Here is a 27380-nt window from a genome sequence, read left to right on the forward strand (position 1 = left end):
AATAATTGTCACCCTGTAAATGGCTCCATCTATCACAATCATCTCGTCGGCCGGTTAGAGACATGGGGTAACACGTCGAATTATTCTGAAAATTACGTGGATTGATCAGATAACTAATGAACAGCTACCGAATCGGAGAGGAAAGAGCTTTATGCCGCAACTAAATAAAAAGAAGAATGTGAATGATAGCTCGTATTCTGAAGAATCAGCGGATAATTAGTGTGGTAAGGACGTGATGTGTTGTTGTTGTTGTGGTCTTCAGTCCTGAGACTGGTTTGATGCAGCTCTCCATGCTACTCTATCCTGTGCAAGCTGCTTCATCTCCCAGTACCTACTGCAACCTACATCCTTCTGAATCTGCTTAGTGTATTCATCTCTTGGTCTCCCTCTACAATTTTTACCCTCCACACTGCCCTCCAATGCTAAATTTGTGATCCCTTGATGCCTCAAAACATGTCCTACCAACCGATCGCTTCTTCTAGTCAAGTTGTGCCACAAACTTCTCTTCTCCCCAATCCTATTCAATACCTCCTCATTAGTTACGTGATCTACCCACCTTATCTTCAGCATTCTTCTGTAGCACCACATTTCGAAAGCTTTTATTCTCTTCTTGTCCAAACTAGTTATTGTCCATGTTTCACTTCCATACATGGCTACACTCCATACAAATACTTTCAGAAACGACTTCCTGACACTTAAATCTATACTCGATGTTAAGAACTTCCTCTTCTTCAGAAACGCTTTCCTTGTCATTGCCACTCTACATTTGATAGCCTCTCTACTTCGACCATCATCAGTTATTTTACTCCCTAAATAGCAAAACTCCTTTACTACTTTAAATGTGTCATTTTCTAATCTAATTCCCTCAGCATCACCCGACTTAATTCGACTACATTCCATTATCCTTGTTTTGCTTTTGTTGATGTTCATCTTATATCCTCCTTTCAAGACGCTGTCCATTCCTTTCAACTGCTCTTCCAAGTCCTTTGCTGTCTCTGACAGAATTACAATGTCATCGGCGAACCTCAAAGTTTTTACTTCTTCTCCATGAATTTTAATACCTAGTCCGAATTTTTCTTTTGTTTCCTTTACTGCTTGCTCAATATACAGATTGAATAACATCAGGGAGAGGCTACAACCCTGTCTCACTCCTTTCCCAACCACTGGTTCCCCTTCATGCCCCTCGACTCTTGTAACTGCCATCTGGTTTCTGTACAAATTGTAAACGTCCTTTCGCTCCCTGTATTTTACCCCTGCCACCTTCAGAATTTGAAAGAGTATTCCAGTTAACATTGTCAAAAGCTTTCTCTAAGTCTACAAATGCTAGAAACATAGGTTTGCCTTTTCTTAATCTTTCTTCTTCTAAGATAAGTCGTAAGGTTAGTATTGCCTCACGTGTTGCAACATTTCTACGGAATCCAAACTGATCTTCCCCGAGGTCCGCTTCTACTAGTTTTTCCATTCGTCTGTAAAGAATGCGCGTTAGTATTTTGCAGCTGTGACTTATTAAACTGATAGTTCGGTAATTTTCACATCTGTCGACACCTGCTTTCTTTGGGATTGTAATTATTATATTCTTCTTGAAGTCTGAGGGTATTTCGCCTGTCTCATACATCTTGGTGACCAGATGGTAAAGTTTTGTCATGAATGGCTCTCCCAAGGCCATCAGTAGTTCTAATGGAATGTTGTCTACTCCCGGGGCCTTGTTTCGACTCAGGTCTTTCAGTGCTCTGTCAAACTCTCCACGCAGTATCGGATCTCCCATCTCATCTTCATCTACATCCTCTCCCATTTCCATAATATGGTCCTCAAGTACATCACCCTTGTATAGACCCTCTATATACTCCTTCCACCTGTCTGCTTTTCCTTCTTTTCTTAGAACTGGGTTTCCATCATAGCTCTTGATATTCATACAAGTGGTTCTCGTTTCTCCAAAGGTCTCTTTAATTTTCCTGTAGGCAGTATGATGTGTGGGAGGTAAAAATTGCACAGAGAGAAACTAAAGCATGATTACTGAAGGCATATTAAATTGAATGTAGATTGTTGTAACTGGACAAAATTGGTCTTCAGACTGAAGCATGATTTTATCATCACCGCTGTTCTTTTCAAGTTAGGACTAGTTGCGTATTTGAGCAGTTGCCCATGTTTTGGCAAAGCATCTGAAATGATTAATTTGCAGTTATTTGTGCACAAGCTCTGATTTACGATGTTGCAGAAAAGGGTAACAGCCCTTAATACTCGGATAGACTATAAAAAAATAATGTTCAGTTGCATTTTGTGGTCCAGAGAATGACTGTAGTGGTGTACCCGATCACAGCACTAGGACAAAGAAATAACTTTTGACAAAATTCATTTTAAAAATTTAGATTGAAGAGTTTTTATAGGTTGTGTGTTTTCACAAGCTACCAAACTCATGAAAACTCTTTGAGGGGAATGTATTCAACACAGAAAATTTTTCGTGTAGTTTTTGTTTGTTTTTAAATATCAGTTCCAGGTCACCCAAGTAACACACCTGAGACTGAAATATACACAGCTAGTTTCAGAGTATTCAGGTCAGTACACAACAGGACTGTATCAACAACCAAAAAAATACACAGATTGTCCTAAATACATGTTTTCTGTGGGATTGAAAGCTTACTGAGCATTCTGGGTGCTCACTGTTTAATAGGGTGTTATTTGCCAGGAGCTGACAACTTACTTACAAAATTACACTTAAAACACATTAAATTGTGTGTCAGTTTCTTTTAATTCACTTTTTGGAAATAATAATCCCATTATTTCCCGTTTCTGGTTTTCATCGCAGTTCTTTTTCCCAGAGAGTTAGAACATTAGTTGTATAGTCAAACAAATTATTTTCTTAGCTTGCGCAAACTGCGTGTAAAACAAAATAACAAGAAGAAGAAATGTGATAAAGGTTAACAGTATTTGTCAGTGATCCATTTCAGAAGCTACAGCATTACTGAATTTTGTTGACGGCAAGAAAAGTATGATCAAAAATGCATTCCCTCTGATGATGTTTTATAGTATGCTTTCATTTGAATCCTGAAGGGAACCATTCAAGAAGAAAATCTAGATCATTTCGTTGTACTACCAGCTTTAATTGAGTTGAAAATTGGATGTGGATGGGCTACATGGGTAGCATTTGCCCAAAGATGTACTGGGAAATGGAAAATTTCAAGAGCATGGTGAAAAGTGATGCTTCCAAATTTTTTATTCTCTTATCAACATCGGTTGTGATATTTCATGCCACACACATTACTCGGTCGACTTTTCCAGTTCACAGGTGTGTGTTGCAACCTTCTGCCACTAGAGTACTTCAAATCGTAGTGTGTATTGTGGCTGTGTATAATGTAACTATGTCGGTGTGTGAGAAACCCTCAGAAAACTAAAAGCACAAAGAATTCATCTACACGTGGATAGTCTTCTCCTTCAGCACGACAATACCAGACCACACACGAGCGCCGAGACATCTGCGACAGTCTGATGCCAGTTTTCACACAAATAATTGTGGTATTGCTTTTCAGTCTACTCTCGTGTTGTTCGAGGTGTGTGTGGATGGGAATTTGCGGCTTTGTTGCGCGCGCGCGCACACACGCGCGCGCGCACACACGCACACACGCGCACACACACACACACACACACACACACACACACACACACACACACACACACTAGTGATAGTAATAATGCAAGATAGTCACTGTGTGTCACACTGCAGTGTGCCAATTATGTTTTGAAATGGTTTTTAAGTAGTAGCATAGAAACTGTTGTTTAATAAATATGTGAAGTAGTAATAAGATGGCACCAATTACTTTATGCTCCATTTATTTTCAGTCGAAAAGTAACAGCACTCTTTGCTTGCGTGTCTCAGGTTCAAATTCGTGAGCGCTCGTAGCATGCACATTGTGGACGTGCACACGGACTTGATCATCTCTTCCGGGCCGAACGAGGCAAAGCCCGAGAATCGGCCAGGTGACGCGTTCGGTGGTGAAGACTCCGACCGCAGTGAGTGTCTTTCTTGTGCTTCCTCTCTCTTTTTGTTTTGTTGCTCCTGTCGTCAGTACTAAAGATAATTCGATGCAGCTCTCCATTCCTAACACTTCCCTCAGTTATTTTAATTGTTTTAGCATAATTGCTGCATCCCAAATTAACGATGACTTGCCCCTGCAATTTGTTCCTTCTACCATTTTTTGAGCTACAGTTATTGAGTCCCAGTATATATGGTCCACAATTCTGTGTCCCCTTGTGTAATACGGTATTGCAGATAGAAGAGCTGTAATGCTAAACTAATCTGTGAGAGAATTGTGGTTCAAAAATTGGTATGTTGGTCCTAGTTAAAATTGTTATTGGTCTCCACAATTCTTTTAGGAAATGAATAGTTATTAAAAAAAAAATAGAGAGAGAGAGAGAGAGAGAGAGCAAGCATATCTGAACAGGCCTTTTGAAGGCCCAGTGGTATAAAGTCTGCTATCATTGGCATATTAAGCTCTGACTAGGAGGAGGTCAGTGTGGCATTACCCATCTCACGAGAAGCTGACTAGCAACGTCTTTGTACTTCAGCCTATTGCTGTATCCTCTTTATTTTGCCATTTGGACATACTGTAAATTTACTGCAATCAGTTAGTACTTAGTAATTGCCTGCCCGTTCTCCCTGTAGATAAAATAAGTTTAGGTCTTCTTCTGGAATCCGCAGCCTTTGACAGTGTTGCCACTTTCGACAAAAAATATAGAAACTACTTCTGATGATTCCAGAATGAGATTTTCACTTCTGATGATATCTGTATTGCCTCTTCCCTTAAAATTTGTGACTATTAAGGAACACTGTATATACAGATGTGTGTGCACTCGCAGGATGTATATGCCCTGGGACAACCAGCAAACCTGGGAAAAACCCACGAATTTTTAGAATTCTGGAAATTTTTCATTGTTTTAGTTTTCAGCTAAATTTTTAAAAATTTTGACTGGTAACAACTGATGATCTAACAAGGATTTTTACTTAAACCCACTACTGCAGAATAATACTGCAGCAAATAAACATAAATGAAAGAATATCACCAAAATTGAACTTTAGTTGCAAAGAAAATGTGCCATTTACGACAACAAAACACAATGCACATATAAGCATCTGTCGACAGCGGAGTGTCTTACTCTGTAATACTTCGTAACGCCAAACTGCTTTTGAAGAGTGTGACATCACAATTGCTTACATTTCTGATAGGTAGCAGGAATATATTGTGAATGGTGATTTGAGAAGCATTACTTTCAAATTAAATTTCTTTTTACGGAAGATGAATGACGTTGCATGTGAAAACGTGTATAAGGACTTCTTAAGTTGCAGAGTGTTAGGCTGTCATTAAAAATGTAACACTTTCAGGACCAGCCAAAAACTGCAAAGTGAATTCTTGAGCAATATCACGTGTAATTGGCTTTTCTATGGAAAAGTAGGTGTGCTCAGTGGAATGTATATTCAGCCAGATAATCCACAAAATGTTCAAGCACATAGTGAAATTTATAATCTTGCTTGTCAGAAATATTCAGCTGCTGCATTTTAAGCTGTTCTCTTAAGAACCAACCAATGGAGAGGGGGGAAAAAAGAAAAAAAAAATCATATCCCCTTATTATACACTATGTGATAAAAAGTATCCGCATACCCCGAAAACCATACATTTTTTTATATTAGGTGCATTTTGCTGCCACCTACTGCCAGGTACTCAATATCAGTGACCTCATTAGTCATTAGACATCATGAGAGAGCACAATGGGGCGCTCTGAGTAACTCGCGGACTTCGAACGTGGTCAGATGATTGGGTGTCACTCGTGTCATACGTCTGTGCGCGAGATTTCCACACTCCTAAACATCACTAAGTCCACTGTTTCGGATGTGATAGTGAAGTGGAAACGTGAAGGGACACGTGCAGCACAAAAGCGTACAGGTCGACCTCGTCTGTTGACTGACGGAGACCGCCGACAGTTGAGGAGGATCGTAATGTGTAATAGGCAGACATCTATTCAAACCATCACACAGGAATTATAAACTGCATCCGGATCCACTACAAGCACTATGACAGTTAGGCAGGAGGTGAGTAAACGTGGATTTCATGGTCCAGCGGCTGCTCATAAGCCACACATCACGCTGTTAAGTGCCAAATGACGACTCGCTTGGTGTAAGGAGAGTAAACATTGGACGATTGAAGAGTGGAAAAATGTTGTGTTGAATGACGAATCACGGTACAGAATGGGGCGATCCGATGGCAGGGTGTGGGTATGGCGAAGGCCCGGTGAACGTCATCTGACAGCGTGTGTGCCGGCCGAAGTGGCCGAGTGGTTCAAGGCGCTACAGTCTGGAACCGCACGACCGCTACGGTCGCAGGTTCGAATCCTGCCTCGGGCATGGTTGTGTGTGATGTCCTTAGGTTCGTTAGGTTTAAGTAGTTCTAAGTTCTAGGGGACCTATGACCACAGCAGTTGAGTCCCATAGTGCACAGAGCCATTTGAACCATTTTTTTTGAGAGCGTGTGTAGTGCCGACAGTAAAATTCAGAGACAGTGGTGTTACGGTGTGGTCACGTTTTTATGGAGGGGGCTTGCATCCCTTGTTTTTTTTTTTTTTTTTTTTTTTTTTTTTTTTTTTTTTTTTTTTTTTTTTTTTTTTTTTTTTTTTGCTTGGCACTATCACAGAAAAGGCCTACATTGATGTTTTAAGCACCTTCTCGCTTCCCACTGTCGAAGAGCAATTCGGGGATGGCGATTGCATCTTTCAACACGATCGAGCACCTGTTCGTAATGCACAGCCTGTGGTGAAGTGGTTACATGACAATAACATCCCTGTAATGGACAGGCCTGCACAGAGTCCTGACCTGAATCCTATAGACCACTGGGATGTTTTGGTACACAGACTGTGACTATTAAGGAACGCTGTATATACAGATGTGTGTGATGTGGGCAGACACGCTGACGTCTGTATTTACCTGCGAGTGGCAGTAAGTGGGGTTGGCGAATGTTCCTGCAGAGTTAGTGCTGCGGGTCTAGGCTTGCACTCGTGCCGTGAGTTGTGTGCCAGAGTCGGTAGCTACCGGAGCCAGCTGCGTGCCGAATTACTGTCGTGCTCGTATCTGCGTCGGTACGGGTGCACCATTTCCCGTAGTTCAGTTCACATATTGAGTTAGTCCCATTTGCAGGGTTCTGTTCACCGGTCATTACAATGTTGCTGCCAGCCTGAACTGCCGTGTCAAATGTGTCGAGTAGTGCCGTTGTTGTGCATTCTGCATCTATTAATATTCGTGCTCACCGTACAGAGGGATGCCGAGTTCCAGGCATGCTTGATGAAAAGACTGCTGTACGTTTAAGCTTTTATCCAAAATAGAAAGCACACACATGTTTACACAACTCGTACACGGTTGACCACTGTTTTTGGCTGTCGTAACCAGACTGTGGACAGCAACTGTGCTTGACGATATCTGCAGTTTGGTGTAGGTGGTGGGGCTGAGGAGGTGGATGGGGGGAGGTAGGGGTGGGAGAAGGTGTAGTGTTGCTTGTGGGAGTTTGCAGGGATACAGTGGTGACAGGCTGTGACTGCTAGGTCCAGTTAGAAGGTATCCGCTGTGTAGAATAGAAAATGATAGGAAAAGGAATTGCAGCGAGCGGACTATTTGACCTCGCTATGTCTCGGTCACTGTTCAGATCTATAGGTGCTTTAGCAGCTGCATTTATTTTCAAATTCTATTTGCTCTCACAGTTTAGAGATTGGCGGTGTAATTCTTTCAGGCCCCGGCATCAACTTCGACACTCCGAAGGAAATACTGGCACACCAAAAAGCGAGTCACCCCTGGCCCGAGCCCCCGGCGGAAGAGTTGTCACCGTCTCGTGCTGGGGGCCACGGGGCGTCGCAGTCGGAGTGGGAGCCGCAGTTCCCACAGGTGCCGGCGTCCGGCGTGGAACAGGGGTCTGGGTCCACCTTCTGCCTGCCACGGGTGAGTGCTCGCCACTTCTCAGTCTGACATTCTGCCGTATTTACGTGTCTGCGGACATTTATCTGCTGCAGTACGTATACTGTGTGGAATTTCTGTTAGGTTTCACAATATATATGATGATTGTTGACTGATGCAAAGACAGAAGCTACCAAAAAATTTGGGACAGTTACCTTTTTCCCAGTTGTTTACAAGTTCCTGCATTGTCAGCTGAGGTAATGAAACTTCCTGGCAGATTAAAACTGTGTGCCGGACCGAGACTCGAACTCGGGACCTTTGCCTTTTACGGGCAAGTGCTCTACCCAGACGAGGTACTGGCAGAAGTAAAGCTGTGAGTACCGGGCGTGAGTCGTGCTCGGGTAGCTCAGTTGGTAGAGCACTTGCCCGCAAAAGGCAAAGGTCCCGAGTTGGAGTCTCGGTCCGGCACACAGTTTTAATCTTCCAGGAAGTTTCGTATCGGCACACACTCCGCTGCAGAGTGAAAGTCTGGAAGCTGAGTTAATGTTGTCATTTTGTTCCCACCATATTATGACAACTTCCCTGGCTGCGTCAGTGAAGGTCCAACTTTTTTTGTAAATCTGAGATTGATTGCGACCGTGGGATCTTTTCTAAATTGACTGCTTCAGATGAAAACTGATTTGTGAACTATAAGCTAAAGTTGTGTAGAGGATGATTCTTATTAATGTGCAAATAAAAACCCAGAGTGATGTACGAGGTCTGTTCATAAAAATTCCAGAATGTTGTCCATGAAATTTTTCAGCACTTACCTTTTACTTAATGTGGGTGGTATAAAATACTCTCGTCCACAATTGATACGCCACTCCCAGCACTGGAAGCAGTCTCGGTACAACTCTTGCTCGAGTGCACAAAGCACCGTTCACAAATTTTCTTTTATCTCGTCTATCATTGCCAATCTTCGTCCTTTCAATGGAGTTTTCAACCTTGGACATAAAAGAAGTGTGCAGGGGCCAGTTGTAGAGAGTATGGAGGATGAAGCAGCAGAGTGATTTTGTTTTTAGTGCAATAGTCACACACCAACAGGGACGAATGAGCGGTCACGTTAACTTGTTGCAAGAGCTATAAATTGTCTAAGCACATTTCAGGCCGTTTCCTGTTCACATTTTCTGGCAAGTGTCGCAATATGTCCAGATAGTACTGCCGATTAACAGTTTATCCCTGTGGCGCGACGCGAATTGATGAACTACACCTTCAAAGTCAAAGAAAACTGTCAGCGTGGATTTGACATTTGACCTGACCTGTTTCCCCACCCCCCCCCCCCACCTGTCCCCCCCTCTCCTCTGGGAGAACCTTTCCTAGCCGATTGTGAAGACTGGGCTCTGTCTCAGCATCATAACCGTAGACCAATGTCGCATCACCAGTTAAGACACTCTTAAGGAACATCTCTTTCTAATTTGCTGTGATCCAATAGATCTTCAGACTGCAAGGTGAAGGTCTAGTGAGCTGTGGGACAAACTTGGCACCAACATGATGCATTCCAAGGTGGTGTGTCAAGATTTCATGACACGATCCAACTGAAATGTTACATTCTTCTGCAATCTCGACAGCGAATCTTCTGACATGAGCGTCGTTGGTAGATGTCCCGAATGAGGGTCATCTTTAACTTCCATCTAGCCGTTTCTAAACCGTGTGAACCATTCGCAGTATGAGTAGGGTTTAAGCACTCGTAACCGTAGGCTTCTGGTATCATTTGGTGTGTGTCTGTAAAGGTTTTCTCGAGTTTCACGCAAAGTTTAATGCAGACGTGAAGTTTCTCAAACTCTGCCATCTTGAAATTCACAAACTGTGTGTGACGTTCTTCTCAGTACAGTGCTGAACAATAACTAACAGACATCTGACTATGAAACTTCAAGCAGTTGGTCAGCCAGAGTGGCCGAGTGGTTCTAGGTGCTACAGTCTGGAACCGCGTGACCACCTCCATTTTCCATTAGTGTATTCTTACGATATACACTTAACCCCCCCCCCCCCCCCCCCAAAAAAAAAAAAAAAAAATATTACCGATATCAATTTAGTTTCAGCCAACTTTCTTTGTATGTGAAATACATCTCTGCTCTGTTTTTGAGTCACAAATTTTGATGGGAGATGTTGATATATCACAGTTAATATTTTGGGTAGCATGGAAGATAATAGTAGTGTCGCAAGCAGTGTTTGATGTGGTAGTTGAACAGAGTGGAAAGATGTGTTTGAAATGTTATCTCTGCAAGAAAATGTGAATGCAGTAATTACAAAAGCTGGGTGTTTGTGTTTCACATAAATTGACATTTCACTCAGAGGATAACAAAAAATTCAGAACTTTCAGCAAATAACGGAATGACTAAGATTGTTAGTAGATGGCAGTGGTGTTCCTTAAACATGTGAACAATGAATGTTAAGCTTCCTATTCTTTAATAATTTTAAATACTTTGCAATAAACTTGTAAGTGTTTTATTTATTTTTATTAAACTGTGATCACCGCTTAGTTTTGCGTAAATTCAATTTTGGTGATTCAGTAAAAACAGGAACATTTCATGTGTTGTGCACTTATTTCATCCCTATTGATCAGATTATTTCATACAGTGTATTTGTTGTGTTAGGCTATGTCGTGGCACATAGCTCTGCTGTTCTATTCTGTGGGCAAACATCATTGGCAGTGAAAGGTTGTGTCAGGCCTGTGGGGAACTACTCACATGTGAGTAGCGAATCCTGGGCTGTCACAGATTTTCAACTGTAATGATATATTTGTTTTTTAGGAAATTTATTTGCCAATTGCAAATTCTTTGACATTACCTGTATTAGGTATAGAAATATTACCTATTGGTGACGTGCAGAAATTGGTGCCAGACAGGGACTCAAATCTGCATTTCCCTCTTATTGTGACTGGTTGCCTTAACAATTTTGGCTATCAGTGCGTACCTTCTGGTCTTATCCAAACCCTGTATGCCATGCTGTGTACTCTCTTACTGGTCATAACATTACTCAGATTCCCACAACAAGGTTAATGAGACAAACGTGTTCAACTTAGTATGACCATAATAGTAGTTACGTCGAACGTGTTTGTCTTGTTAACCCTGTTGTAGGAAACCACGGAATGTCGGGCAGAAACAGTGTGGAATGTGAAGTTCAGGATGGTCTGAGAGTTGTGCACGGATAGCTCAAATTGTTGAAGGTGACTGCCTGTGATAAATGAAAAATAGGAGTTCAAATCCCGGTCCAGCACAAAGTTTCATGTCACTAGTAGGTAAAATACTTAATACAGCTGATGTCAGAGAGTTCCACAATTGGCAAATAAATTTCATAATATTAATACAGATGCAGACCATCATAACTCTCTCTTCCTTCAGACGTGTATCATGTTGTTGTGGAGTGGTTTTGTCTGTGCTTGTTGCACTCTGCTGTCCCTGTACTTACTCATTTCCTTATTTCCTTTTGTTCAGGTGCAAATGGATACTCCCTCATCTCCGAAGCGAGAGATCGAGGCCATATATGTCAACGAAGAAAGTCCGGTAAGTACTAAAAGTAACTGTCTTTACATTTAAATACCTTCTCTGCAAGCCAGAGGGCAGAGCACAGTGCAAGATGCCTCGTATGATATTAGCCACTCATCTTAGTATTTCACTCGGAATGCATCTGAGTCTCTTACTTTATTTTTAAACTTAAAGGGTACAACATGTGACGGAACCGCAGGAATTGTTCACCTACCTGAAATGCTTGGTTCCTGAATCTACTTTCCAAACTGCATCGAGTGAGGTAGAGCAGGGAGTCAGATACGTCAGGGCAGTCGTTGAAATTTCTGTATTCACTCGTTGAAATTTCTGTATTCACTCGTTGAAATTTCTGTATTCACTCGTTGAAATTTCTGTATTCACTCGTTGAAATTTCTGTATTCACTCGTTGAAATTTCTGTATTCACTCGTTGAAATTTCTGTATTCACTCGTTGAAATTTCTGTATTCACTCGTTGAAATTTCTGTATTCACTCGTTGAAATTTCTGTATTCACTCGTTGAAATTTCTGTATTCACTCGTTGAAATTTCTGTATTCACTCGTTGAAATTTTTCTGCAATTTCCCTAAAATGACAAGGGCAAATTCCAGGATACACCATTTGAAAAGAATGTATTCGATTTCCTGCTCTCGGAATGTTTGGTGGCTTATTTTCCTAGTGGGGTCAATAGGAACGGGCTGTTCAAACAGTCCAGTAGTCGATCTGCAGCTTTTGTATTTGACTGGATTTTTCCAGTTCTCTTAAGTTTTCTGTCGGTCACTGTGCAGTATTAGTATTGCGCCGTGCCCTCTTAACTGTCAACTAGCTTCTCACTTGTGGACATTAATACTCAGTTTCGGTGATGCTGAAAGAGACTTTTTCTTGCTTCGATTGGAATAACACACCTGAAGAGGTTGAACTCAATGCATTTTCTATAATATACAATACTCATTCCTTATGATTAATGGAAAATCTCATATAAAGATGTGAAACAAATACTAACAAAGAGATAGAGGGGCTGGCCAGTACTTTCCTCAGCTCAGTACAGCCGATAGATACACATAAAACAGAACAGAAAATTTACGTTCCTAGCTTTCGGAACAAATGTTCCTTCATTGGGGAGGAGAGAGGGGAAAGAAAGGGAAGAAGGGGAAGTGGATTCAGTTACTCACAACCCAGGTTATGAAGCAACAGGGAAAGCTAAACAGGGAGGGTAGCAAGGGTGGAGGCATGGTTGTCAGAGGGAAGCCAAAGATATTCTACTGTAAGTACTGTGCCAGCTTCAAACCAAAGAGGATGCATACAGAAGTAAAGAGGTATATAGTATAAAGATAAACACAACTGTGTAGGATGAAAGATGCGTGAATGGCTAAAGAGGAAAGGGAAAGAGGAGAAGACTGAAGAGTAAATGTGAGTGAGGTCGGTTAACGTAGGTTCAGTCCAGGGGGATGGCGGGATGCAAGGATGTGTTGGAGTGCAAGTTCCCATCTCCGCAGTTCAGAGGGACTGGTGTTGGGTGGGAGAAGCCAAATGGCACGTACGGTGTAGCAGGTTCCTAGGTCCCTAGAACTGCCTAGGAGATGCCCAATACCCAGTAGCGGAGCATGCCCTCCAGCATAATTCTAGGCACCTAGGAACCTGCTACAACATACGTGCCATTTGGCTTCTCCCACCCAACACCAGTCCCTCTGAACTGCGGAGATGGGAACTTGCACTCCAACACATCCTTTCATCCCGCCATCCCCCTGGACTGAACCTACGTTAACCGACCTCACTCCCATTTACTCTTCAGTCTTCTCCTTTTCCCCTCTCCTCTTTAACCATTCACGCATCTTTTCATCCTACATAGTTGTGTTTATCTTTACAGTATATACCTCTTTACTTCTGTTTGCATCCTCTTTGGTTTGAAGCTGGCACAGTACTTAACAGTAGAATATCTTTGGCTTCCCTCTGACAACCAAGCCTCCATCCTTGCTACCCTCCATATTTTCCTTTCCCTGTCGCTTCAGAACCTGGGTTGTGAGTAACTGAATCTCCTTTCCCTTCTTCCCTTTCTTTCCCCTCTCTCCTCCCCGATGAAGGAACAAAGTTCCGAAAGCTAGGAACGTAAATTTTCGGTTCTGTTTTATGTGTATCTATCGGCTGTACTGAGCTGAGGAAAGTACTGGCCAGCCCCTCTATCTTATTGTTAGTATTTGTTTCAATACTCATTCCTTCTAATTGTTCGACTACATAGGTTAAAAATTCCGGCTATTCATTAGCATTAGTGCATCTCACAAGAGACTCTCAACAAATTTTTTTTACAGTAAAATCAGAACATTGTCTTTTTAGTGACGATTTCTTTGATGTTGTGGAGGTAAGGTGCGCTCTGTGCCTCACCGAGCAAATGACTCCACCGGGCAGGTAGAAGTGCCAGTTGACAGCTCTAGTCACCGATGGCACGGGATAGGTACAACTCCGATCTGCACAAACCGTCAAAAAGTGTGGTGTTTCTGCTTACTAAATACTTTAACCCACAAACATCTTTTGCCGGCCCATGAAGAGAGGAAGTGGAGCATCTCATTCTATGAATGACAGGAGGTATTAACATGTAATTTGCCTTCCGTGCTCAGTTTCCTCCATATTGTAGCCCTCCTCCCAGTTTTCGTTATTAAAACGTTTGGTTGCTTTCCTATTGAAATTGACTGGCATTGTACAGGGCTATTACAAATGATTGATGCGATTTCATAAATTCACTGTAGCTCCATTCATTGACAAATGGTCAACACACTACAGATACGTAGAAAAACTCATAAAGTTTTTTTTGGCTGAAGCCGCACTTCAGGTTTCTGCCGCCAGAGCGCTCGAGAGCGCAGTGAGACAAAATGGTGACAGGAGCCGAGAAAGCGTATGTCGTGCTTGAAATGCACTCACATCAGTCAGTCATAACAGTGCAACGACACTTCAGGACGAAGTTCAACAAAGATCCACCAACTGCCAACTCCATTCGGCGATGGTATGCGCAGTTTAAAGCTTCTGGATGCCTCTGTAAGGGGAAATCGACGGGTCGGCCTGCAGTGAGCGAAGAAACGGTTGAACGCGTGCGGGCAAGTTTCACGCGTAGCCCGCGGAAGTCGACGAATAAAGCAAGCAGGGAGCTAAACGTACCACAGCCGACAGTTTGGAAAATCTTACGGAAAAGGCTAAAGCGGAAGCCTTACCGTTTACAATTGCTTCAAGCCCAGACACACGATTACAAAGTCAAACGCTTTGAATTTTCGGCGCGGTTGCAACAGCTCATGGAAAAGGATGCGTTCAGTGCGAAACTCGTTTTCAGTGATGAAGCAACATTTTTTCTTAATGGTGAAGTGAACAGACACAATGTGTGAATCTGGGCGGTAGAGAATCCTCACGCATTCGTGCAGCAAATTCGCAATTCACCAAAATTTAACGTGTTTTGTGCAATCTCACGGTTTAAAATTTACGGCCCCTTTTTCTCCTGCGAAAAAAATGTTACAGGACACGTGTATCTGGACATGCTGGAAAATTGGCTCATGCCACAATTGGAGACCGACAGCGCCGGCTTCATCTTCCAACAGGATGGTGCTCCACCGCACTTCCATCACGATGTTCGGCATTTCTTAAACAGGAGATTGGAAAACCGATGGATCGGTCGTGGTGGAGATCACGATCAGCAATTCATGTCATGGCCTCCACGCTCTCCCGACTTAACCCCATGCGATTTCTTTCTGTGGGGTTATGTGAAAGATTCAGTGTTTAAACCTCCTCTACCAAGAAACGTGCCAGAACTGCGAGCTCGCATCAACGATGCTTTCGAACTCATTGATGGGGACATGCTGCGCCGAGTGTGGGAGGAACTTGATTATCGGCTTCATGTCTGCCGAATCACTAAAGGGGCACATATCGAACATTTATGAATGCCTAAAAAAACTTTTTTAGTTTTTGTATGTGTGTGCAAAGCATTGTGAAAATATCTCAAATAATAAAGTTATTGTAGAGCTGTGAAATCGCTTCAATCATTTGTAATAACCCTGTACTTACACTTTATACTGGAACACAGGCTTATGTCAAGGTACAAACATCAGACTGTTAAAATTCCTGAGTGTCCATTTCCTGTCACGTGACCTATTGAAACAGATGGTAGTAAGGTTCTCTTCAAAGTATACACAATTTAATTGAGCACTAAATTTATTGCTCTTTAGGCTCAAGCAAACTGTCCCTATATTGCCTAATCAACATTAATATCACAGTTCCCGGTCACACATTTTTCACAGTTTCTGATAAGTTAGCCAGTGATCTTTGCATGAGGTACGGTCCCCTCACTATCAAATATCCTTTCATCGAGCACAGAAATAATTCTGCTCTTCAGTTAATACTTACGCACTCGATTATGTACATTGCGTGCTCTGACAATATGGTCAGTACATTGGCTGACGTGACTTACCCTTACTTGTCAACCAAAGTTGGCAGGCACTAAAACGTTGCACTTCTGATAATATGGAGCAGCCCTATGTTACAGGCGCTGCAGTAATTCAATGATTACTAAGGGCAGATTTGATCTTTTATGTACTGTATCTATGCCTATAACACCTACCAATTGTTTCCAAACTTTAAGAAAAAAATGAGCATTTTTTAAAACAAAACAATCCCATAATTAAAGAAAAATCCCCAAAATTTTGATAAAGTCGATTAAACACTCCAAAATTCTGAAAAAGTAGCCCAGAAAATTCAAATACAATAAAACTGAAATGATGGCCTCATAACTCAGATTATTGCACATGTAATATTAGGATATCAAAGCACATTCGTATTCATTCATCTCTGCCTAATGATAGGAAACTTTTCAGTATTTATTGCAGTTGTTTAATTATGTAATATGAATGAAAAGCAAAACTTAACAGTTGTGTGTCAGTTTACTTAAATTAATTATTCCTTGTATTATTTGGCACAATACTGATAGAAAAAGTCAGACATCAAAAACATTTACCAATAACTCAAAATCTAACACTAATCAAATTTTATGAGAATGTTACGAAGGGTCCCCTAGAAAAGTGTATTTGCATAAAACTCTTAGGCATTATCCTGTTGCTTCAAAAGCAGCCTTAATGTGGCATCTTGTAAACGTCATTTGAAAAGTGTGAAAGACTGAACAATACAAAGATCAGAAAATTCATTGTGATGAAATAGAAAGGCACACAACAGTTGTGTGCATTCAACTTGGCAGCAGATTTATGCTTGGAATAGATCGTAAACAGAGTGAGGTGGCGCAGTGGTTAGCACACTGGACTCTTATTCGGGAGGACGACGGTTCAATCCCACGTCTAGCCATCCTAGGTTTTCCGTGATTTCCCTAAATCACTTTAGGTGAATGCCAGGATGGTTCCTTTGACATGGCACGGCCAATTTCCTTCCCCATCCTTCCCTTATTCCGATGAGACCGATGACCTCGCTTTTGGTCTCTTCCCCCAAATCAACAACAACAACAACAATAATAGATTGTACTGTTTAGCAAATGGGGCTGCACACAGATGATACTTAACAAAAATGACGCACCACCAGCTCAATCTCCCCACGCGCCACTTCGGTACAGTGTCCCATTACTCAGAATGCAACAAATGTGCAAGCTGACTCAGCAGCTGATCTAGGATTCCCCTCAGTTGCAGTGTGAAGTTGCACGCCACTGGCTTACTGCACACAGCCCTGCAACTTCACCACTCCAGTTAAATGCAGCTCTCTTCTGTCACAGGATAGTAAGCAGAAATGCAACATACTGTGCTTGCTGTCAGTTCTTCCTAGCAGTTACATTATGGCTGCTAAATACTGCCAGAGTGCCTATAACTTGTCACAAGTCTGGGCCTCGCATGTTAACAGTAAATCACTTTGCTGTGATGTGACAGTTCGTATTTGTATAGTGCCGAGCATTCATATATGTCCTCTGTGAACTGTCTTTTTGCACGTACACATTCTAAAATCTAATACTTAGTAGTACTGTTCATCGTGACTGTCAAATGTGGATTCTTACACAAATAACACTTTTTCCATATCCAGTAACTATCTGCACTGTTTTGGCCACAGTTGATACACTTATTGCTGCATTCTGTTTTTATACAAACATGATTTTTAGCAGAAATGCAAGGTCTGTTCAAAGAATTCTGGAACATTCGTAATTTCGTGCCATTGGTAGTTGGGGCAAAATGCAGTTGGCATCCTTGCACACACCTGTCTTTAATGAGTAACTGTTGGAAGTTTCATTGCTGTGAGTTTGTTAGTTATTGTTCAGTGCTGTATTGAGTAGAATGTTTTCACGCAGTTTGCGAATTTTGAGATGGCGGAGTTAGAGGAGCAATGCGCCTGCATTAAATTTTACATTAAACTCGAGAAGACCTTTACAGAGACACAGCAAATGATGCAGCGAGCCTATGGTGATGAGTTCTTAAGCCATACTCTGTGTTATGAATGGTTCACACAGTTTAAAAATGGCCCGGATGTACGTTAAAGATGAACCTCATTCAGGACACCCTTCGACGTCTACCACCAGTGCTCGTGTCAGGAATGTCAACAAAATTGTGTGTGCAAATCGGAGACTGACTGACAGAGATTGTAAAGGAATGTAACATTTCATTTGGATCGTGTCACAAACTCCTGATGCAGCATCCTGGAACGCATAGTGTTGCCGACAAGTTCGTCCCACGGCTCACAAGTTGAGACCAGAATGACCTTCTGTAAACAGCTTTTGGATCGTGCAAATGGGAAAGAGGTGATCCTTAACCTTTCGTGAGCAATGTGCTTCCCGCTTAAAGTAATCCACTCCTGGTCCCGTGGGATACATTGTTCTCACCTCTGTATGGTGCTGCCACCTAGCAAACAGTACAAGGAACTACTTCCAGTTGCAAGCTCCTGCCGTTAAAGTGCCCTGATCTCTTGGAAGCATTGTGTCGCCGAGTGTAAAGGGGCTTTTGACTACTGTTATCGTGATATTTTTTGATTTTCTTCTCACCGCTTCAGTCTGTGGTAAATACTTGTAATTTTTGTTGTGTTATCTCATTATTTGGTGTTTCCTGAATGTTGTAAAATGTGTTTTATTTGCATTACTTGTTGACATCACTGGCAATGTTTGATTTTGTTGGTGGGAAGTGTACTTTACACCACCTTTTTGGTAGATATTTTTTTCGAGACTCTTAAATAAATGTTTCTCTGTTTTGACACATTTATTTGAGAATTTTGACTCGGTACACTTCAGAAATAACACACAGATCAGTATATTATCAAAGAATGTCTCATTATCATACCAAACCAGGCACTTGCTTACATTGTATCTACTATAGTATTATTTTACCCCTTCCTTCCTCTTATCTTTTGCATTCATTTCCTTTTGGATGGCTCATTCAGTAGATCTCGACAATCGTAAATGTGTTGAAATTTATAATATATTATTTTAGTTGCACAATGAAAGTGATTCAGAAACTGAAGGAGATGAAGATGCTGTCAATGAACTGAATGTTTAAGACAACACTTTCACAGGTGATTCAAGTCACGGAGCAAGATGGTTTTGTTGAACTTGACACTGAATCATTTGTGCTTCCTACAAATGTCAATAGCAATACATTGGACAGTGGAAGTGAATGTGAAGAAGAATGGAATGGAGACTGTTCTTTCTTTGACAAAGTGAAGAACAACTTTCAAGCAAGAAGGGAAGGAAAACTAAAATTTCCGTTTAGTGCCAGTGATCGAAAGCTCAGTTATTTTTTTAACTTCTTTGATGATGATATTCTCATTCTGATTGTAAACAAAACAAATCTATACGCAAAACAAAATTGTTGTGGCAGAAGCCCATCAGAAACCTGGGTAGACACACAAATTTAAGAAATGAAAGCTTTTATATAATGCCTTATTATAATGGTCATTCACCAACTTCCTGCTCTAATTTTTGGAGTTCAGGCCCTATACTAAAGGTACATGCAATCACTAATGTTATGACAAGCAAAAGATTTAAAAAGATTATAGAGAATATTCATTGCAATAACAATGAAACTACAAAGCCTAGAAATCATCCAGAATATGACAAAATGCATAAACTGTGGCTACTGATAGAAATACTTTTGCGCAGATGTAAGAACAATTACGAGCCCTCATCATTTTTGTCAGTAAATGAATCGATGATTCCCTTCAGAGGAAGATCGCCAGTGAAGCAATATATGCCAATGAAGCCAGTGAAACGAGGCTACAAAGTGTGGTGCTCGTCAGATTCACTCAGTGTATAGATAATGAACTTTGATGTTTACACAGGCAAGTGTAAAACAAATAGTAACATGACATTGGGTGAAAGGGTTGTGTTAGATCTAACTAAGGAAATGCCCAATAAAAATAATGTTCTTGCTGTTGATAGGTTCTTCACCACTGTGAAATTGAAGTCAGTACTTTTGTTGAAGGGTGTGTTCGCTTGTGGAATTGTCAAGACAAATAGAAAAGATTTACCCAAAATTATGAAGGAGAACATCAAATTGGGGAGTTCCAGTTTGATACGGAAGGAGCCATTTCTGCTGTTAAGTGGATGGATAACCGTCCAATCACTTTCCTGTCTTCTATTCATGACCCAAGAGTAACAACAGTAGTGAAGAGAAAAAAAAAAAACGAGGATGGAACTAGAGATATTCCACATCCCGATATTGTGGCAGAATACAGTAAAATAATGGGCGGAGTAGATAAATTTGACCAACTATGAGAAAGGCATGCTCTTGGAAGACACTCTGTGAAATGGTGGTACAGAATATTTTATTTTCTAGTGGATGTAAATAGCTTTTTGCTATGGAAAATAAGAAAAAGAGAGAGTGGACACACGATCAGCTGAAATTCAGAATCCGTCTAGCCAGGCAACTGGCGATGCCAGAAATCTGTTTTTCTGGCAAAAAAAGGGCAAAGTACCTGAAGTTGTTTGTCTTCTGGCTGTGGGAGAACACCAACCTATTTTAGGAGAAACTTACAGGAGGTGCAGTTATTGTAGTACCAAAGCAGCAGGAAAATAACACACGTTGTGTTCATTCATACTGAAAAGCAGTTGGAACAAAGAAGTAAAGTTTTCAAGTTAGTATGGAATATATTAAAAATTTTGCTATTATCTTTTTAACTCCAAAGAAGGGCCGTGGGAAGAATACTTCACAAATGCAGCAAATTGGTCATTTTGTATGATTAATATATGTATCTATTAACTACTAACTGCTTTCCATTTATTAAAAACAATTGCACAGTAATTTTGCCCACAAAAGGGTTAAGAGATTCGTAATAACTGATGATGAGGTGTTGATTTACGGTTATAATGTTGAGACTGTGGTTCAGTGTTCACGAAGGGTCAGGAAAGGTTCTCAGAGACCAAAAAAGCTAGTCAGATAAAATGTCAAAGCCATGCTGATAGTTTTCTTTGACTTTGAAGGATTTGTTCATCACGAATTCGTGCTGCAGGGACAACCTGTTAATTGACTGTACTATTGGAAATGTTGTGACAATGTAAAGCATTCATAAATAGAGCTCCTTCATTTCAACCGTATAGTGTCAGATTAACAATTAGTACAATGTACTTTACAATGAGCACCAGGCTGCTGCTTCTTTTTGGTCTGCATACGATAGAGTAAGTCAATTACATTAAGTTTAAATAACGTTGATTGCTAGTGCAGGCTTTTTTGTTAATCTTCCGTGGTCCACCGTAACCCCTTCCGTCAGCGGCTGCAAGGAATAACACGTCCACCAAAGTGAGTGACTTCACTACTTCTACTCATCACTCACTCCCGCAGGAGGTGCAGCTCCTGCCTATATTCTCAGCTCTGCACAAACAGGGGCCTAGCGGCAGTGTTTTGCTCCAGTCTAGTTCCGTTAACTTAAAATAATGGTGTTTTTCTCTCTCTACTTGCGTGAATATCTTCCACTTGTCAAAAAGCCTAAGAGTGTACCGTGGCATTTCCTAATGAAATCTCATGTTACACTACACGACATGTTCGTTATTGTATCACTTTCCACTTCGATGTTCTTCCAGCTCCGACATATTTGGATGCTTTGATTTCATTGTCTTTTATAGTCCCTTGTATGCGTAGTGAAACTTCTTGATCTCGTAGTCATCCTCCTTTCGTTGCTCGTGTTTTCTGATTTAGTACTAAATTGTGTTTCGTGTACACTAGAGGGTGCACAAATTTGTCACATTCTCTCTTTTGGGCCTCTGCCTTTTTAACCATTGTTTGTTTCACTTTCTTGAGCTTTTCATACCTGGTGATGTATTTGTCCATTATTTTCTGTAATGTATCCCCGATTAGACTATCTGTTGTTCTGTTAAACAAACCTGTTATGTGGAACACTGTTGTTGACATCTGCTAATCCTCTGAGCCCACCTGCTTTGTGTATTACAACAATACAACCTACACAGTCTGTCAATTTTCTTTACGACCCATTCTCCCACGGTGCATGCAGAACATTATTGGGAAATAAATGAGAGTTCCACATTATACTTCTTCAGTGTCTCTCTCTGAGCTCCTCTTGGGAACGGACTGTAGTTATTGCTAATAATGTAAAATGTCTGCTTGCGTCTGTGTATGCGTGGATGGATATGTGTGTGTGTGTGCGAGTGTATACCTGTCCTTTTTTCCCCATAAGGTAAGGCTTTCCGCTCGCGGGATTGGAATGACTCCTTACCCTCTCCCTTAAAACCCACATCCTTTCGTCTTTCCCTCTCCTTCCCTCTTTCCTGATGAGGCAACCGTTGGTTGCGAAAGCTAGAATTTTGTGTGTATGTTTGTGTTTGTTTGTGTGTCTATCGACCTTCCAGTGCTTTCGTTTGGTAAGTCACATCTTCTTTGTTTTTAGATATATTTTTCCCACGTGGAATGTTTCCCTCTATTATATTCATAATAATGTGTTTAGGTACACACAAGTGGGTGAAGTAATGTTTTGCCATTTTTTAGCCCTCGGCTTTTGTTAGTGGATACGATCCTATAAAAGGAGACAAGATTTGTGTCACACTGCCACTAGATTTTGGTAATGGTCCTAGTAAATCAACTTCCACTGTTTCCTGTGGTCCTCTGGGTAATATGGCATGCATAAAACCTCAATGCTGCACTGGTTCAGTTTTTATTTTACAGCAGTCTTCACTGCTCCTTTGCAGGTTTCTTCCCAGTCTCACTGTGTCGTAAAAACGGCAGTCGTGTAGAAGTTTTCCTAGACATTTCTTCGGGCCGAAATGTCCGCATCGAAGGTGTGTGTACCACACTAGTATTGGGTCTGGAATGCATATTCCCTACTCAGTCGTGTTAACATTCATTCTATGGTGCAAAACTCTGTTGTGTTTAAGGTGGTAGTCCCTACTTTTCTCCTCACTTGCATAATTAAATTTTCTTGTAATTATTATGTTTTTATGTTTTTTCACCATTTTTCTGATGATTCCCTCATGTGCAACTCCTTTGTAGAGACAAATATTGTAACTTTTAACACCGGGTTGTGTCAGTTTTTGTAACCCTAGTGACAAATTCACAGCTCACGTGGTACTGGTCGTTGTCTGTGTGATGCACGCTGTACCTTAAAATAGACTTCTGTGAGGTAAGAGTCCACCAATTCGTCCTTTTATTTGTAGATACTCAGATTTGGACTTCGGAAAATTACGTTTCAATCCAGCAAGTGCAAAAAATTACGCTTCACATCATATTCTAATAAAAGTTGCTGCAGGCACATTCAGTTCAAACAGCAGCATTCTATGTTGATAACAGCGCTCATACTACAAAAACATGTATATTGCCTCGGTTCTGGATCCTGTAGTGCTTGATATTATACCTCGGGATTAGATTGAGACTAGTAAAGCATTTACGCTTTTGAGCTTTTGTAGCAGCTCATCTATGTTTCTTGGGTGATCTTTTTCGGGTTCAAAAATTTTACTGGCTTGGTGGGCTTTGAAAAGTAGCTTCACTGTTCTGTTCTGTTCTTTTTTGCTACTACAAATAGCTGACTTTTATACTGACTGCGTGCACTTCCATCGCTTCAGTCACTAACGTTTGCAACTCTTTTTCAGTAACCTCCTTTCTTGCTTGTGGAATACGATAAGGGGTTACATCTTCTTTCTCATCTTCACATGCAGCTACTAGGTATGTGTCTGAAAAGCCTTTTTCTTTATCTGCTGTAGTATCTTCATAAAATTTTAGCTTTGTTTGTGTTCCTTCTTTATAAAATCTTACCCTGCCGGTCCTATGGTCTGTTTCTGCCTGATTTTCGGCCAGCCAATCTGCTCCGATACTGATCTACTCTTGCACATTTAGCACTGTAGCAGCATCCGTACTATATACTTCTGTCAGTCTCTATACCTGACACCGCTTGAACATTCAATAGGTTTTTGTACTCGCCCACAGTGCATTTTATATTGAAACCACTAATTGGAGAATTTGGAATTTGAGTTCCTGAATCAATCCATGTCAAATAGACAGAGAAAAGTACAGTTTTTAACCTGACTCGCTTCGATTTTCATAAAATTTGGTGTGTTCTTTGCACATGACAAGAGAATGACAACCAAATTACAGAATTTTAATGCAAGTAAGATGAGTAATGGCCTTGCAAAGCTCTAAAAATGAGTGGAAAATTTGACAAACAGTGCTGTCAAAAATGGCTGCAACTTCTGTTCTAATAATAATAGAACAGTGAACCAGGTAATTGTGGAAAGATTTTGAAACAAGCCTTTCAGTGATACACTGTTTTGTCATATGCAAAGAATGTACACAATTTAGGTAAGTGACCTTCATCTTTGGTCTTCAATATCTCAAAACATGTCATATTTGAAACTTACGAAAAAATATATAATTCTTCATGTTACACTATAGAACATTGTAAAAAAATTAAGTTGGGATGACAATGGGATTACAAGATATAAATTAGCGTGTACAGCAATGTGTTGCATTAGTGTGAAGTAAACTGTATTCAGGCTCCAAAAATCTCCACCTACATCTGTACTCAGCAAACAACTGTGAGGATATGTCCCATTGCACCAGTTATTAAGATTCCTGTCACGTATGGTGCGTGGGAAGAATGACTGTTCGAATACCTCTGTGCGTGCAGTGTTTCAAACTTTGACTTTTGCAGGATGTTTTACATCTGTCTTAAAGAGTCTACCACTTCAGTTCCGTCAGTATCTTTGTGACACGCTCCCACGCATTAAACAAGCCTGTGACCATTTGTGCTGCTCTTCTCTGTATATGTTCGGTATCCCCTGGTAGTCCTATCTGGTAAGGAACCCACACACTTGTGCCATATTCTAGGATGGGTCTCATGACTGATTGGCAAGCAATCTTTTTTGTAGACTACTTGCACTCCCCCAGTATTTTTCCAGTACCAATAAACCAAAGTCTGTCACCTATGTTACCCACCCACGACTGAACCTATGTGATTATTCCTTTTCATGTCACTACAAAGTGTTACATTCAGGTATTTGTGTGCGTTGGCAGATTCCAACATCGAGTCATTGCTGTTGTAATCATGGGATACTGTGTTTTTTCGTTTGTGAAGTGCAAAATTTTACATTTCTGAACATTCAGAGCAAGTTGCCAATCTCTGCGCCTCATTGAAATCTTATGAAGAACTGACTGAGTATTTATGCAGCTTCTCTCAGATAGTACTTCATTACATGACGGCATCATCTCCAAAAAGCCTACTTTTACTATCAATATTGTCTGCAAGGTCATTAACACTTTGCCATCCGCACGTCTCGTACAAACTTATTCGCTTGGCGCTGGCAGTGCTAATTCGGATTACTTGGCTTGTCACCAGGCACTTGTCTCCTTTCCGTTGATGACATGCTTCAAACACATTGACTTTTGCGTGCTTTAATTTTCCGGAAATCCTCTATTTTGCTGTATCGGTCCACAAACTCGAATTTTCTTTTCAAGTATCTTCTCTGCAAGTTCTACCCTGTTATAATTATTATCTATGCAGAGGTGGTGAAACTTTCCATCGGAAGGTGTCAATAGTTCCATCACTGTTTTTGCTAAAGTTTGTCCAGCACCGGAATATATTGTGAATGAGGAAATGTATCCCATACTCAAATCACACAGCATCTGAACGAGTATGCTGTATTTAGTAATTTTCGACGGATGGTAAACTTTAAAATTTAACCGTCCACACCACGGTATGATTCCTTCATCAGCTGAGATGTTTTAACTTAGACTGAGCATTTCTTTAAACTTTTTAGAAAAATATTCAATTACAAATTGCACTTTGAAAATCTGGTCGGAATTATCCAGCTTCTTGTTGCTGTTGGAAAAATGTAACAATAGTAATATTTGTCTGAATCGGTTGCGGGGCATCGTTTTGCGAAATATCTGTCTGTCTATCAATGGATTCGTTGACCAATAATCATAAATTCCCATAATGATAGCAAGCCCAAACCATTTTCTAAGTTTGGGTCCCGTAACGTCGACAAATTTGGCATTTTTTAAAATCCAGTTTCTTTCTATTGCAATTTTGACTTTAGTACTCTTGTGCTAATATATTCAAATAGATCGTTCATGATATATAATTCCAAGATATCCTCAATGCTCTGTGTATCTTTGGGAAATATGTTTGGACCCGGAAATCCTTCAAATTTATTATTGATCTTTGGTAAATCAAAGTCTGACCACCATGCACTGTCTTTTTCGACTGATTCAGCCGAATTCATTATCTTCTGCCGATTCTGCTTCTCTTTCATTTTTTCGATATCCTGTGTCTTTTTCCCAATGGGCCAAGTCATCCAGAATGTCAGACAAGACGTCCGCCCTTTCATCGTAAATAATCCTATTGTCTCTTTCGTCTGCCATGATGAAAGGGCACAAGTACGTATAAAAACAAAGAACTTGTTGACTGTGTAACTTATTGTTATGTAAACAAAACACCAACAGAATGCAAAAGATACTAAAAGTGCTGTCACCGGCCAGCAGTACGTTAATATGCAACACGAACAGCAAAAGGTCCCAATACACTTTGCTGCGGCACACCTAAAGTTACTTCTGCATCTGAAGATGACTCGCCATCTGAGATAACGTGCCGTGCGTGTCCTCCCTACCAAAAAGTTCTCAATCCAGTCACAAATTTCACTCGATACCCTCAAATGATCGTACTCTCGACAATAAGCGTAGGTGCCGTACTGAGTCAAATGCTTCTCAGAAATCGCGCAACACTGCATCTACCTCCTTACCTCGACCCCAAGCTTTCAGTATGCCACGTGAGAAAAGGCTCGACTCGCTCACTCCTTCGTGCTGAATGATCTCCAGGTGCCACCCCCATCCCTTCTGCAACAAGTGGGCATGTGAAAAAAAATGTTGACAAGCTTGAAGAAATCTGCAGTTTCTTTTACCAGGTATCACAAAAGAAATTGTCTGATGCAGTGTTGGAGAATAATTGGCAGCCTCAACAAACACACTGCAGATCTATTCGGAGACTGTCAGAGGGCGAACGGCAGCGTTTGAGTTCTCCACTGTTTTGTCAATAGCAGTTAAATGGTACATTTTGTGTCACTTAATGTAAAACAGTCATCCAAAAAGTGGTTCCTTGAGAGTTGTTGTGGTTTTTCAGCTGATACCGAGATACACTTTTTTCCATCAGTTCAGTTTGTGTAGTTGGATTGGAATTTTTTTACCTCGTCCTTCAAATATGATAAAATACTGACCATAACAATTCCTACTTTCTGTCTCTGAGGACTGTATCGACCAGCGAACGCAGAGTCATTGTAGTATTGTGATGAAGGGGCAAAAGTAAGATTCCATATTTCTAGATTTCTGGAGGGACTTTGACACCTGTTTCATTGCAGGCAGTTAACAAAGCTACAAGCGTTTGGAATAAGTCAGCAGATATGCGAGTGGCTCGAAGACTTCTTCAGTAATAGAACCCAGTATGTTGTCCTCTGCAGCAGGTGTTCGTCAGAGACGAGGATATTGTCAGGAGTGC

At 40.9% G+C, this 27380-nt stretch overlaps 1 protein-coding gene across 3 annotated transcripts in view; it reads left to right on the top strand.

The window, feature by feature from the left end:
• The window catches only part of LOC124553841, a 93192-nt gene that overhangs the window by 38439 nt on the left and 27373 nt on the right, over nt 1-27380 (top strand). For all 3 annotated transcript variants that reach the window (XM_047127829.1, XM_047127828.1, XM_047127830.1), the window contains 3 exons: nt 3872-4005; nt 7764-7969; nt 11398-11466. In XM_047127829.1, coding sequence (XP_046983785.1) covers nt 3872-4005; nt 7764-7969; nt 11398-11466 — 409 coding nt within the window. The remainder of the gene's footprint in view (nt 1-3871; nt 4006-7763; nt 7970-11397; nt 11467-27380) is intronic.

The sequence above is a fragment of the Schistocerca americana genome, chromosome 11 (genome assembly GCF_021461395.2).
Source record: "Schistocerca americana isolate TAMUIC-IGC-003095 chromosome 11, iqSchAmer2.1, whole genome shotgun sequence".
NCBI lineage: Eukaryota > Metazoa > Arthropoda > Insecta > Orthoptera > Acrididae > Schistocerca > Schistocerca americana.